The following is a 16163-nucleotide window of genomic DNA, read 5'->3' as shown; positions in this document are numbered from 1 at the left end:
TTGTACAACATTTTTAATATTAAAATTTTTCAACACTTAAAATGAGAAATCTACCGTGATTTATTAATAATATGTGGACTAAAACGTAAAATATACTATAAATAATATTTATTACTATAATGTAAAGCTTTAATTATTTTAATTTTATTTTTATTCTCATAATTTTTTAATAAACTGTAAAGCCAAATAACTCAAAAGAGATGATAGCTTCGAATCTACAGCGACTATTATAAAAACTTTAAATCTTATTGCTCTTTAAAAAATTCTATCAAACATGTCAATTAAATTCCCGTTAATTCTCTCTTTCTCTCTCTCTCTCTCTCTCTCTCTCTCTCTCTCTCTCTCTCTCTCTCAATTTAACAACAATACTTTTTCTACCACACATTAATTACAATTTATTTACATGTGTAAATGACTTACTTTATTTTACTCTTCTTTTTCTTTTCTTAACTATTTCTAATTTTTTCTCTCTTTCTCTTCTTACTTGTTCATTCCCTTTTCTTTTATTTATTCTTCTTTTACTTTAACTTCAAATAAAGCGTTTCTTCCTCTCTTTCTCTTAATATAATAACTAAAAATAAAACAAGACACAAAATATTAACTTATCTCCCCACCAAATACTAAGTTACATGTAACGTGCTTGTTAGTTATAATTTCCCACTCAACAATGTAATTGTAATATAACACGTGTGTTAGACTACAATTATATTATTGAGTGGAAAATTACAACTAACAAGCACGTTACATATAACTTTGTGTTTGCTGGGTCAGAATACTTATTTCCAAAAAAAAACAAAAATAAAAACTTTGTGTAATATACTTATCTAATTGTGCAGTGCCTAGTACATTTACTAATCTTCGAATTCGGCACAACCGTATTTTCCTCCACGATGTAACATGCATACAGAAACTAAAAACTATAACCTCACGTATGTTACGTCATCCTGAACTGTCATATCATCACCGTGAAACTCTCCGCGGACTCACTACCAATCGAGATATATATTACCCGGATAACCATTTCTGCTGTGACAAATGTTGGCAACAGATTCTGTTGCCAAAAAGGCAGCAACTGAGAAACATATATTGTCATTGCAAAACACCGTTAACAGATATTCAGCAAATATTTAGCAACGTCTGTCATTAGAATACATGACAAAATAATAGTGAACTGCGAGCATCAAAATTTTATTAACAGATCATCGATGTATGATCAACATGATCGAAATTTTATCAAAAAGTTAACGGAAACTTACATATAAATAGTTAATAGCATCGAATTGATAACAAATCGACGAAATTTCAATGTCAGAAAAAAAAGTCAAACTTACTTATTTAACGTCCTAATACCAAATACTTATTGTAAATAATGTGTATCTTTAAAAATTTTTATATTAAAAAACTCATTGAAATGCAGTGTCATTTCGAGCGCTATTTTGATTCGATGAAGTATCGATGACTCATTTCTCATTGAGTACCTGTTACGGTGATCGCATGCTCGAAGTCGACACCTTCGTCTGCCAGGAAGTCGAGTCCTGCGATATAAAAAAAACCAAAAATATTTATATCTTTTAATTAAACTGCTACGTTTTTAATAAACGTACTAAAACAGACATTATTCTAAAGTAAGGTCGTAAATAAAACTCACTTAATTAATTTTATTTTTTAACACTATTATATACATATAAATATATATACTATATATATATATATATATATATATATATATATATACATATACATACATATATGTTTCAGAAAATAAATATATATATGTAATTTATTTTTTTTTAATGTAGAATAAATGTAGAATAAATTAAGTGAGTTTATAATTGCGAGATATAAGAATTTTTACAGAAAAGTCATTGAACAAAAGTTGATAATTGTGTTATATATTTATAAAATCTTGTATTATTTATACATATTTATAATATTGTAGTTCATTGAATAATAATACTTTCATAAAAATAATATATAATAATAAATAGTCAAAAGTCGAAATAAAACTCACCCATGGTCGCGATCAAATCGCTGGACGCTTTGCAGGTGTTCACGTGCCGGAAATCCTCTCTCGTGCTGTCGCTTCCTGGTGTTGCTGCCGCAGTTAACTTCCGGAGCAAGTCCGATGCTGATGCGAGGAGATAAAATATCATCCGCTACCGCGAAAAGAGGGGCCTTCGGCTTTTCCCAAAAGTGATAAAACCTGCGAGGGCAAACAATGAGAGATTTCAAGATAGTGTGGAGAAAGGCCTTGCGATTTGAACTATTAAAAAAAGAAAAAGAAAAAGCTAATCTAATTAGTAGTAGAAATGTAGCAGCCATTTTTCCTTACGTCCAATACCATTTTAAATCAGAACATCACATTTATTAACAATACATTGCACATATATTGCACATATTTTTTAAATCTTTTTTTGTGCTATGTCTAATAAAAGAGATAAAAATTACTCTTGACTTAGCTCGTATTAAAGTATAAATCAGTACATATACTGTCTATTTAAAAAAAATTCTGTACATTGCTCTAATCAAATGTAGACCATGGATATATCTAAATTTGTATCCAATATTAGAATGTCAATTATGTGTATTATAATTTATTGATGTATGTACACCCACGCGCGCACAAATTATAATACATACGTAATTATATATACACTTATAGACTTATGACATTTACAATTAAGTTTGTATGATAAACATCGTTAACAGTAAAGAAGTTAATGATAAACATTATTTTTACAACAAATGCTTCTAATATCTTATATTCTGATATCTTCTGAAACACCCTGTATTTTCACGCTAGTATTTTTTTGTCCAGATTTGTAAATTTTTTAAAATATGTTGCCCGATTGCAAATGGATAGGCCTAGAAATGACTGTGTAGTATCGGATGTCTGTATGTATTATACATATGACCGCGAACTACTCTGTCATTTGTGACCGATCCTCTAGCTATGGTCTCAAAATTTTCTAAATTTTTTAGGGCTGCCATGAATTCAGATTTTCAATATATAGGTTGTTTCAAAAAATTTTTCCCCAAAGTTGTGGCCATCATTTCTGAAATATCCTAAAATATAATTTTTACGCAAGTATTTTTTGTTCAGATTTGTAAATTTTTTTAAATATGTTGCCCTGTTGCAAGTAGATAAGCTTAGAAATGACTGTGTAGTTTGCCATCATACAAACATATAATACTTTCGTTTTTACTTTAATAAGATTTGTAAATTAATTTTTACAAACTTTGCAAATAATATATTTGGAAAATTAATTTTTAAATTTACGCCTTTAACATTTTTTTAAATTAGCCAGCTCACAATTTACAACTTTGGCATTTTTTTAAAACTAGCCAGTTTGCAATTTACGCCTTTGACAGTTTTCAAAAACTATCCAGTTCACGATAAACGCCTCTAGCATATTTTAAAAAATAGCCAGCTCACGATAAGCGCCTCTAGCATATTTTAAAAAGTAGCCAGCTCACGATTATACGCCATTAACATTTTTCAAAAACTAGCCAGCTCACGATAAACGCCTCTGACATTTTTTAAGGATGTATGGGACTAGTCATAACTATTTTAATTTTTATTGATTTTACATAGTATCCTTTTCTATCTTATGGAAAAAGACGATCTTGACGGATAAAACAGCTAAAAAAAATATTTAAAAAATAGTACCAGTGTTTTAAATTTTTTTGTACATCTAGTATATGAATAGATGAAAATATCTGTCAAGTTTCAATTGACTTCACTACACCGTTTTAAAGAATAAAATATAACTTGAGATAATTGTGCCTTTTCACTATCAAAAGTTTAAACTCATAAGTGAAAAAAATCGCAAAAACGTGAAAAAAACTTTTGTAAGAGTAAAAATAAGACTCCAACTATCGTTCAAGTTTCTTACATCTAGATTTACTATGCGTAGATATTTAAGTATTTCAAATTTCAAGCACTTTTGTCTAAGTAATTAGGCGTAGATATTTAAGTATTTCAAATTTCAAGCACTTTTGTCTAAGTAATGAGGCGTAGATATTTAAGTATTTCAAATTTCATGCACTTTTGTCTAAGATTGTATGTCCAATATATCCTTAAAAACTAACTAATTCACGATTTACGCCTCTTAGGGCCTAAACACAGTGCCAGGCAACAGGCAATAGAAATAGAAATAATGAAAGAGAGAAAGGATTCTCGTCTCTCTTTTTCTCTTCTTTTATTTCCTGTTCCTATTGTCTGTTGCCTGGCATTGTGTTTAGGCTTTTACAGTTGCAAACTTACAAGTCTGCCCCAGCTGACAAGAGTCGCGAGCCGAATGCACTTGGCTTTTACCGCCCGCCGCTGCTCGATAGAGGGCACTTGATAGAATGAGATGGATAATAAACAAAAAGTATAGGCGTTTCATCTATCCTTTTTTTGTTTATTCTCTGTCTCTATTGAAACGGTGGGTGACTGAGAGATAAAGGTGCATGATTCGACGGCCGAGCGGGCCAAGCCGTCGGTCATTCGTGCGCGTGACTTGTGTTTCAGGGGCGTCTTATGACCGATATACCTGAATCTATCTGCGTGATTAAAAATTTTGCGTTGCTAATAATTATTATTTTTACAGATGATTAAAGTTATTCACATAAAAAAATGCATCAGCAATAATAATTTCTAAATAATGTGGAGAGCTATTGACAAAATTGTAATTCTTACATTGTATTATTGCTAAATATACATACATATACATATATACATACAAAGATATTTATAAATGTAAACATAATATCAATAGCTTTAATTATCAGTAAAAATAAAAATTATTCTCAGCGCAAGCTTATTCTAGTAATCTTAGAAATTAAAAAATTTGTATGTATAAAAACTTTTTAAAGTATTACGCTTTTCAGAAGTAAGATAGGAATATACAGACATACATTTTTTTAAAATAAATTTATTAATAAATACAATATGCACCGCAAGAAAAGAGAGAGTGGTACGTATTCTTGTGGTCGTCCGAGTAAAACCGAGAAAGATCACTCGATCTGTTAATCCAGCGTGTCCTTCCCAGTATTCGGCAATAGAAACGAGAAGAAACCGCAGGCTAAAAATTAAAAGACTTGTTTCACTATATTCGAGTGGATTAACAGCTACATACATATATCTCATACATTTATTATTACAGTGAAATAAAAAAATCATTAACTCGGCAAAAATCTTTCAATTTAATTAAATTTCTTTTAGTTCAAGTATTAAATTTAAATTTAATTTAATTTGTAATTTAATTTAAAAATACATATGTTAGATAATTTTTTTGAAAATTCAAATATCTATATATTTAACTTGTTGTTAAATGGCATACTTGAAGTGTGTGAGAAAATTGAATCAAATTGAAAATTTTAATCAGATGCTCTTACCAAAGAGAAACACAGCGAACAGTATGATGGGAATCACGCAGGCTAAATCGATCAGATAACCGAACACTAGGTTGCCGATCAAAGCACCTAGACGACTCACCGTCAGTGATAGAGCCATGGCCATTATCCTGTAATTTATAGTATCGGATCATCTATATCAAATTTACTTTTACGGAAAGAAACTACAGCGGATTGCAGAAAATTATATTACAGAAACTACATAAAAGTATTACACGAAATTACAGGCTAAGGTATTGTAATATTCTGTAATATTTTCGCATTCCACACTCGGATTACAAGAAAATAACCTGTAATATCTTGCCTATAGTATCTAGCCTGTAATATATTGCCTTTAATATATTGCCGAGATTACAGGATAATAGTATCTGTAATATCACAGCGGGATTACAAAAAAATAATCTGTAAAGTATAATTATCATAGAAAAAAATATATAATGTAAAATAACGGAAAAAATAATTTATTTAAAAATTACGTGCATGAAATTTGTACATTGTTCATGGCCGGTACATCCAATGTGGTTAAAAAATGATATAATAAATCTAATGAATAAATCCAACAATATTTATAGAAATAATTTATATGACAACAATACGAACAATTATAAAGGGCTTGTTAATGCTAAGCAAAAATAATATGTTAAATAGGTCAATGTATCGAGCCAAGGATTTCATGGATTGCTGGTGACATTACACGTTTAATGCATTACACGCGTGTAGTAGTATATTACACACTTTGTAGATTACACGTGTAATATATTACGCATGTAGTGGATTACACGTGTATTCTATTACACAAGTCACTTACCACACGTGTAGTATATTACACATGTAGTGGATTACACGTGTAGTGGATTACACTTCATGGGCTAGACGTCTGTTCCGTATTACAGCGATTTTACGCACTGTAGTAACAACAGTGTAATAACTATAGATTACTGTAATCCTTTCTGTGATAACTATAGAAAGTCCTGTAATAACTACACAACTGTAATATTTATTGGCTGTAGTTTCTTTCCGTAAGGGTAAGCATAACTTTCCCATTACTTTAAAAGTTATTTAATTTTTTGTTTGCACTTGATACTTAAAATCGCGTTTTTTGTACTTATTTGCAAAATTGATGAGTAACTAAAATTGTGTGCAGCAAAATGAGATTATTTCCGTTGCATAAGAAGATGCTGAATCTGTCCTGTTTTACCGATTATTTTGATTATTTCCAATTCACTAATCTTTTAATTGTATTTACAGAATTAAAAATTCTTTCCCACAATTAAAGTACAGACGGTAACTTAATACGCACGTAAGAATTTTATTACAAGAAACAAAAAAAAATTTTAATAAAATTTACAAATTAAAATGTTTTTTGTTTTTTATATAAAATTCTTACCTGCGTATTATGTTACCGTCTGTACTTTAATTGTGGAAAAGGATTGTTTTCTATTTTGCAGCTGATTTCAGAATTGTAGTCGAATTCGGATATTTATGAGAAGAGAGTAAATCTAAGAAAAATGCAATTTTTTAATTTCGATAACTTTTAGCTGGTGTAGAGCAAAACGTTCTTGAAAAATTCAAATCGCAATTCGCTCACCTGAGATTTGTCGGGAAGATGTCGACGATCACGCAATAAACTAGAGAGACTCCGAGGGACATGACAGCCTCGAACACGCACGAGAGCACCAGGTTCTGCGTCGAGTTCACCACGTAGTAGAAGCCTACCGTTACCGCGCCGGAGACCACCAGCGACACGACTGAAAACACAACGTAGCTTCCCAATTAATTTCATTAGAATTTAATTGGAATTTAATTATTTACAAATTTTGAATCTACCTAGAAAGAAGAACACTCTTATTTAGAGAATCTCTTCATTTTGGGATGCTAAATATTGAAATGAGATTATACGGACGTAACTTGCTTACATGAAGAACTTTGTACACAGTTTGATCAAGGAACAGATATTCTTATTATTGAATAATAATTTTATTCGTTGAAAGTAAAAATATGTAAAAAACAATATTTATTTATCTTTAATTCAGGAATTAGATTTTTTTAAATACTATTATTATTAATCATATATTGTGTTTCTTAAATAACTGTAATAATATTGAAATCTTCTTCTTATCCATTCATCCATCCATTTATCTATTATTATATCCATAATACAAAAGGTATAGGCGTGAAGAGTGCGCGTTTGATCGTGCCGTATTGTCGCCGCTTTTCTGCGATGTCGATTGGTTCTCTTGCTGCGCTTACCTCGTGTTGTAAACTCTTCATAAAATATCTTATTCAAATATAGTGTTTTATATTCACCTGAATTCTGCTTTGCAAAAATCTCCGATTGGATCATGATCAAAATTTTTCAGTAAGATATGAGAATAAAACCATGAAATCTTGTATGTTTCTGAATTCAATTACAATTAGCAGAAGAAGTAAATCTTTTTTCATGCGAAGGTTCGCATTTATTTGAATGCTTCTTATTATGATTGAATGCGAAGAATTCAAAAGATATTCAGAAGATAAAGAATTAAATATCTTTTGAATATCTTTTAATGAATTCTTCTGAATTCTGCTTTTCGACAAAATGTCAATATTTTTAAATTCTTTTCAATTTGACGTTTTATGCAGGGAAAGTAGTTGTCTTTGCGATTGAATTTTGACAGCTATCAAATTTGTATACATATTATCTATAGATCTATATAATTATCGTGGTAATTTATTTTGAAAAAGTAAAAAGTAAAATAGCGCATGCGAAGCGTGCGTCTGTGGTGTTTAGTATAATAAATAATATGAAAATTTACTCTCTTTATTACAAACATAATATTTTACTGAAATTTAAGATTATCAAACTTTGAAAAAAAGAAGAATTATATACAAGTAAGATTATAATTTTTTACTTACATATGTATAAAATAACGACTATTAAATAGTGTTAGTTTCAATTTGATACTAATGTTTTTATGCATAATAACGCATTTAGATTTATAAATCTAATTAAATTCCAAAAATTAGAAATTTAATTTTGCTATGAGAAATGAAACTTAAATTGAACATATTCGTATAGAAAGTTACACTTTTATTTCTTTTTTTGTTATTTATAGTATTCCAAGTTGTTGAATCACTTACTCAAGAAGAACTTCGCGCCCAGCTTGTGCACGAAGAGGGGTAGGATGATTGCGCCGGGGATACACGCGAGGCCCACGTACACGGTGTGCAGATAAACAGAAGGTGCGATTATCTTGTCGCATCCGTAAGGGTCAAAAAAGGTTGTGTTGTCCGGCAGGGCGGACACTATGCACATCGACGTGGTCTCCCCCGGGTTCGCTTGCTCGAATTGCTCGAATCTGTCGAACACAATACAAACGAGTATTATAGATTAACATTTAAATCGCATAGGGTTTATTGCACGAAGCAAAGAAGATGAAGCTAATAGAAATTTGGAAGGTGAGAAAACTAATGAGATAAATTTAAGCGGAATTATTAGCAGCGAATGTGAATCCAAAAACAAAGGAAAAGAACTTAAAAATTATTTGCGTACTATACATTAAAATATACTCTTAAAATCTGATAATTGTGCGATATTGTGAGACCTCAAAAAATTTTACTATACTTTTTACTAAAATTTACTAAAAGTATAGTAAAATTTATTATGGTTTTAGTAAAATTTTATTAAAAGCATAGTAAATTTTACTAAAAAGTATAATAACATTCCTCGAGGTCACACGTCATATTACAATTACCAGATTTTGAGGGTAAATTTTAAAAGAAAATTCTCTCCGTGTATTGTTAGTGGACTAGTTTTTCAAATTTATTTGCACATGTAATCAATTACACTTTATTATGATTTTAGATCAAAGAGCTTTTTCCGGTTTAAGCATTCAGAAAATCAAAGAGACAGAAGATGCATGGCGCGCGTTGATTAACGACATCTTAATTAACCACCTAGTGAACAATTCCGGAAACCAGACCATCAGAGTGCAATAGCTGCTCATAAGTCCAAATTCAATGGCGCAGACGAGCACGGTGTTCCACAAATGGGGTGGTTTGCAGAGCGTTTTCGTTAGATCACGTATTTCCGCGAATAGGATCTTTAAATCCTTCCGCTTGTAAAGCTTCAGTCCCCTGATGTTTTTATCCTGATTCTTTGCTTTTTCTTGTAGGCGCTTCACCTGTATGGAGAAGATAAAAGGAGAGGGCACATAAAATACACACGTTTGAAGCTGAGTTTCTTTTAGAACACTAGAAATGTTTTCCAAATACTTGAAAATAACTAAAAAGCTTCGTCTTTTTATCGACTGAATAAGACTCATTTAATTTATTTTATCTATTAAACTTTTAATTTATTTTATCTATTTAACTTTATTGTAGAGGTAAAAAGTAGAATAACGTAAATTAAGTAGACCTTATTTGGTCCAAGTATCTTAATTTTTTAAATTATACAATAAATCTCCTTTTCAATAAAAACCTTTCTTCTTAAATAGGATTTTTAAGAATTGAGTTGAAGAAATAAGTAAACTTTATCTAAATATGTTACACTAATTTTTGTGTAATTAATTTTCTGAGAAAGAAAGCATCGCATATAAGAGAATCAGTTGGTACTTTTATATCGAGGAAGTTCAAGTAATGTTACCGGATAGGTTTCCGGATCAGCGCCGGTGTTCCGCGAATAAATCCACTTGAACACCTCGAGGGCGGCGTCGGTTTCGCCGCACTCCAGCAAGAACTTCGGGCTCTCAGGGAAGGCGAACAGCCACAGACCAAGCATGAGCGACGGCAGAGCGCAGAGCGCGACGAAGAGATTCCAAGACTTAAAGTAGAACGTCTCGCTTACGATAGGGAGGTTTATGGGGATGATCAGCCAGGCGATCACTGGAAAAAAAAATTTGACTTGGATCGTCCGGCTTTTCGGGGGTGAGTCACACAGGGGACAACGAAAGTTACTTACGCGGCAAAACTATCAGCCCGGCCACCGAAAACATTTCCATCCAGCAGAGATAACGTTCGCGGAATTTTGTGGGTTGAAATTCGCCAAGATACGGAAAACAGGTGCCTAGAGTGCCCAATGTACTGCGTAACAAAATTTTATTAATTAAATTAAAATAATTAAACATTAATGTCTCTAACTAAGGCATATACATAACTAATATACTGTTGAATAAAAAAATTATAATTAACAGTTACATAATTTAAGTTAATATTGGCTAGAATTAAATTGTTATAAAAATTGAATTAATATTATTTAAAATTTATAATAATAATAAAATTACTTTACGTTTTATATAAATTATACCATATGTAAATAAACTGTTTTAATATATTATTTAATATGCACGCAACCGTAATTTTTGTATTAAGTTTTATTTTTGCATTTATTAATTTTTTATTTTTACTTGAACACAGGCGCGCGCTATTTGACTTTTTACTTTTTAAAAATAATAATAATTGCAACTTGCTTTTGCTTACTTTAATCAATCTTACGGCTTCTGTAATTTTGAATACACACACACACATGCACACGCGCGCGCGCACACACACACACACACACACACACATCATTTATTTATTATTTTTATAGATTTATATTTATTAACAATAGGTTTATTAATAACATTATTATTATGTATCTTCTTTTTTCTTTTTTCTTTATTCATCTTTATGTTTTTCTTTAATTATGTATTCTTGCTTTTCCCTCTGTCTCTCTATCTCTGTCTCTTTTCTTTATCTTTCGCTTACATTAATTAATTCTACAATTTTGTCTTCTGCAATTTTGAATAAGAAAATGTTAAGTTTAATTATACTTATAATATATTTAATGTACAGAACTATTGCTAAAATCTATCAGGAACTCTAAAACTATTGCGGGTGCAAGTAGAACTGCTGTTAAAACGTTCAATTTTTATTAATAAGGTGCCAAGGGAAAATAGCACCTCATATTTTTAAATTTTATTTTTTAAATTAAATCAACGGAACTATTTCTGAAACTTATCAGGAACTCTAGAACTATTTGGGGTGCAAGTAGAACTGCTGATAAAATGTTCAATTATTATTAATGAGGTGCCACGGGAAGTTAGCACCTTATTTTTTTAAATTTCATTTTTTTTAACTAAATCAACGGAACTATTTCTGAAACTTATCAGAACTATTTGGAGTGCAAGTAGAATTGTCATGAAAACTTGCGGTGCAGAAAGTTGCGGTGCCAACTTCACAGTGACGTTAAGCATGTAGTCATGTAGACATGTATGCATGTAGTCAGGTAGGCATGTAAGCATGTAGGCATGTAGGCCTACATGCATACCTGGCTAAGTGCCTACATGCTTGCATGCCTACCTTCTACATACATACCCGCATACATACTTATCTACATACATATGTACCTACATATTTACACACTTACATACATACATATCTACATATATACATATTATACATATTATACTTTTATATAAACGTTTATATATACAGACTTTTTTTTCTTCGTCTCTTCATTTTTATTTTTTTTAATTTTCTTTAACAAAGTTTTTAAATCAACTATCGAAATTGATAATTTGACAGTTGGGAATAACACGACGTGAAGCAAATCACAACGTACTTGACAACAAGATAGCGAGATAGCCAATTAGCATCTCGGAAAAGCGGCAACAATATCAATAGCATCTCCTTTATAGAGAGGGATATTATTGACAATTTTTTGATAAGTTGATTTTTCTTGACGAAAATGATGCAGCAAGCTATAAATATTGTGATTTACAATTTCGAATTACAAGAGCTTATCAAAGATTAAGAGATTTTGACTCAAAAGTATTTAATTTTATTAAACAAATCGCCGAAAATGAATAAACTGATGACAAACACTTTTGCTAATGAAAAATCGAAATGGTTTATTTTATCGGAGTCCATTCAGTCGTACTTACGCAAAGCCATTGAAAAACCGGAAGATTATGAATATCCAAAAGTATTGAGCAAACGAAGACAAGATGCCCACGATGCCGTCCATCAGCAGTGTGGTGATTAACACGATCTTTCTGCCCTTTATGTCAGCCAAACATCCCCATATATATGTGCCAATCAACATACCTGCAAAAGTCTGTCAATCTGAACGATGTTCTCTAACGAGAAAGAAAGTTAAGAGCACTAAAGGGAAGTACCGACCTAGCATCGGAGACGCGGCCAGCCAACCTTTCGCAGTGGAGTCCATCTCGAGGTCGCATTGTGCCGCAGGAAGTACGAACGAGAGTATCGTCACCCCGATCGCCGTGTTCGTGTAAATCAGGCCGCAAATGGTCAACAGCGTGTAGTGGAACCTACCAAAACCTAACGCACATTAATTTTCACTTATTAAAATAAATATAATACACAACCGCAAAAATCCTGATTTTCTGTGCAAAGTTTTTTTCAGAATTTTTATTGAACAATTGGAATCCTTTTCAGAAATACCCAGAAAATCTGAATTTCTCATATGTGCGAATTTCGAACTGTTCTAAGATTTATCTGTGACTAAGCTGTAGAATTAGTAGCACTTGAATTTTGATGTTGGAATGCGCTTTAATTTTTTTCATGGAATCCTTGCCTGTTACGGTGATCGCATGTTCAAAGTCAGCACCTCCGTCTGCCGGGACGTCTAGTCATACAGTTGCGACACAAAAAGAATAAAAAATATTTATATCTTGTAATTAAATTGCTACGTTTTTAATAAATGTACTAAAACATACATTATTCTAAAGTAAGGTCGTAAATAAGACTCAATTAATTTTACTTTTTAACACTATTACATATAAATATACATATATATACATATATATGTTTTACAAAATAAATATATATATATAATTTTTTTTTAATGTAGAATAAATTAAGTAAGTTTCCCTTATATTTGGCCCATCATCAGGTATCTTATATAATTGCGAGATATAAGAATTTTTACAGAGAAGTCATTGAACAAAAGTTGATAATTGTGTTATATATTTATAAAATCTTGTATTATTTATACATATTTATAATATTGTAGTTCATTGAATAATAATACTTTCATAAAAATAATATATAATAATAAATAGTCAAAAGTCGAAATAAAACTCACCCATGGTCGCGATCAAATCGCTGGACGCTTTGCAGGTGTTCACGCGCCGGAAATCCTCTCTCGTGCTGTCGCTTCCTGGTGTTGCTGCCGCAGTTAACTTCCGGAGCAAGTCCGATGCTGATGCGAGGAGATAAAATATCATCCGCTACCGCGAAAAGAGGGGCCTTCGGCTTTTCCCAAAAGTGATAAAACCTGCGAGGGCAAACAATGAGAGATTTCAAGATAGTGTGGAGAAAGGCCTTGCGATTTGAACTATTAAAAAAAGAAAAAGAAAAAGCTGATCTAATTAGTAGTAGAAATGTAGCAGCCATTTTTCCTTACGTCCAATACCATTTTAAATCAGAACATCACATTTATTAACAAAATATTGCACATATATTGCACATATTTTTTAAATCTTTTTTTGTGCTATGTCTAATAAAAGAGATAAAAATTACTCTTGACTTAGCTCGTATTAAAGTATAAATCAGTACATATACTGTCTATTTAAAAAAAATTCTGTACATTGCTCTAATCAAATGTAGACCATGGATATATCTAAATTTGTATCCAATATTAGAATGTCAATTATGTGTATTATAATTTATTGGTGTACACCCACGCGCGCACACATTATAATACATACTTAATTATATATACACTTATAGACTTATAACATTTACAATTAAATATGTATGATAAACATTGTTAACAGTAAACAAGTTAATTAAACATTATTTTTACAACAAATGCTTCTAATATCTTATATTCTGATATCTTCTGAAACACCCTGTATTTTCACTAGTATTTTTTGTCCAGATTTGTAAATTTTTAAAAATATGTTGTCCTATTGCAAATGGATAGACCTAGAAATGACTGTGTATTATCGGATGTCTGTATGTATTATACGTATGACCGCGAACTACTCTGTCATTTGTGGACCGATCCTCTATAGTTATGGACACAAAATTTTCTAAATTTTTTAGGGCTGCCATGAATTCAGATTTTCAATATATAGGTTGTTTCAAAAAATTTTTCCCCAAAGTTGTGGCCATCATTTCTGAAATAATCTAAAATATAATTTTTGCGCAAGTATTTTTTGTTCAGATTTGTAAATTCTTTTAAATATGTTGCCCTGTTGCAAGTAGATAAGCTTGAAAATGACTGTGTAGTTTGCCATCATACAAACATATAATACTTTCGTTTTTACTTTAATGTATAAGATTTGTAAATTAATTTCTACAAATTTTGCAAATAATATATTTAGAAAATTAATTTTTAAATTTACGCCTCTAGCATTTTTTTAAATTAGCCAGCTCATAATTTACGACTTTGGCATTTTTTAAAAACTAGCCAGTTTGCAATTTACGCCTTTGGCAGTTATCAAAAACTATCCAGTTTACGATAAACGCCTCTAGCATATTTTAAAAAATAGCCAGCTCACGATAAGCGCCTCTAGCATATTTTAAAAAGTAGCCAGCTCACGATTATACGCTATTGACATTTTTCAAAAACTAGCCAGCTCACGATAAACGCCTCTGACATTTTTTAAGGATGTATGGGACTAGTCATAACTATTTTAATTTTCATTGATTTTACATAGTATCCTTTTCTATCTTATGGAAAAAGACGATCTTGACGAATGAAACAGCTAAAAAAAATATAGAAGAATTAGTACCAGTGTTTCAAATTTTTTTGTACATCTAATATATGAATAGATGAAAATATCTGTCAAGTTTCAATTGTCTTCACTACACCGTTTTAAAGAATAAAATATAACTTGAGATAATTGTGCCTTTTCATTGTCAAAAGTTTAAACTCATAAGTGAAAAAAATCGCAAATACGTGAAAAAAACTTTTGTAAGAGTAAAAATAAAACTCCAACTAGTTCAAGTTTCTTACATCTAGATTTACTATGCTTTAGGCGTAAATATTTAAGTATTTCAAATTTTATGCACTTTTGTCTAAGATTGTATGTTCAATATATCCTTAAAAACTAACTAATTCACGATTTACTCTTAGGGCCTAAACACAGTGCCAGGCAACAGGCAATAGAAATAGAAATAATGAAAGAGAGAAAGAGAGAAAGAATTCTCGTCTCTCTTTTTCTCTTCTTTTATTTCCTGTTCCTATTTTCTGTTGCCTGGCATTGTGTTTAGGCTTTTACAGTTGCAAACTTACAAGTCTGTCCCAGCTGACAAGAGTCGCGAGCGAAATGCACTTGGCTTTTACCTTTCCGCCCGCCGCTGCTCGATAGAGTGCTCTTGATAGAATGAGATGGACAATAAACAAAAAGTATAAGCGTTTTATCTATCCTTTTTTTGTTTATTCTCTGTCTCTATTGAAACGGTGCGTGACTGAGAGATAAAGGTGCATGATTCGACGGCCGAGCCGGCCAAGCCGAGCCGTCGGTCATTCGCGCGCGTGGCTTGTGTCTCAGGGGCGTCTTATGACCGATATGCCTGGATCTATCTGCGTGATTAAAAATTTTTTTTGCGTTGCTAATAATTATTATTTTTACAGATGATTAAAGTTATAATTCACATAAAAAAATGCATCAGCAATAATAATTTCTAAATAATGTGGAAAGCTATTGACAAAATTGCAATTATTACATTGTATTATTGCTAAATATACATACATATACATATATACATACAAAGATATTTATAAATGTAAACATAATATCAATAGCTTTAATTATCAGTAAAAA

General features: G+C 31.0%; 1 protein-coding gene across 1 annotated transcript; it reads right to left on the bottom strand.

The window, feature by feature from the left end:
* Positions 1-4903: 4903 nt before the first annotated feature.
* Positions 4904-15978, bottom strand: LOC105836329 (synaptic vesicle glycoprotein 2B). Its single transcript, XM_036287418.1, has 12 exons — positions 15632-15978; positions 13472-13663; positions 12962-13012; positions 12544-12705; positions 12306-12468; positions 10340-10461; positions 10025-10263; positions 9337-9563; positions 8521-8738; positions 6989-7148; positions 5383-5510; positions 4904-5069 (listed from the first exon to the last, which is right to left on the bottom strand). The coding sequence occupies exons 2-12, from the start codon at positions 13611-13613 to the stop codon at positions 5014-5016; spliced, it is 1668 nt and encodes a 555-aa protein (XP_036143311.1). The 5' UTR covers positions 13614-13663; positions 15632-15978; the 3' UTR covers positions 4904-5013.
* Positions 15979-16163: the final 185 nt, after the last annotated feature.

Source organism: Monomorium pharaonis, chromosome 5, assembly GCF_013373865.1.
Source record: "Monomorium pharaonis isolate MP-MQ-018 chromosome 5, ASM1337386v2, whole genome shotgun sequence".
NCBI classification, from domain to species: domain Eukaryota; kingdom Metazoa; phylum Arthropoda; class Insecta; order Hymenoptera; family Formicidae; genus Monomorium; species Monomorium pharaonis.
Note: the sequence above shows the minus strand (reverse complement) of the source record. Positions and strands in the feature narration are given on the sequence as shown.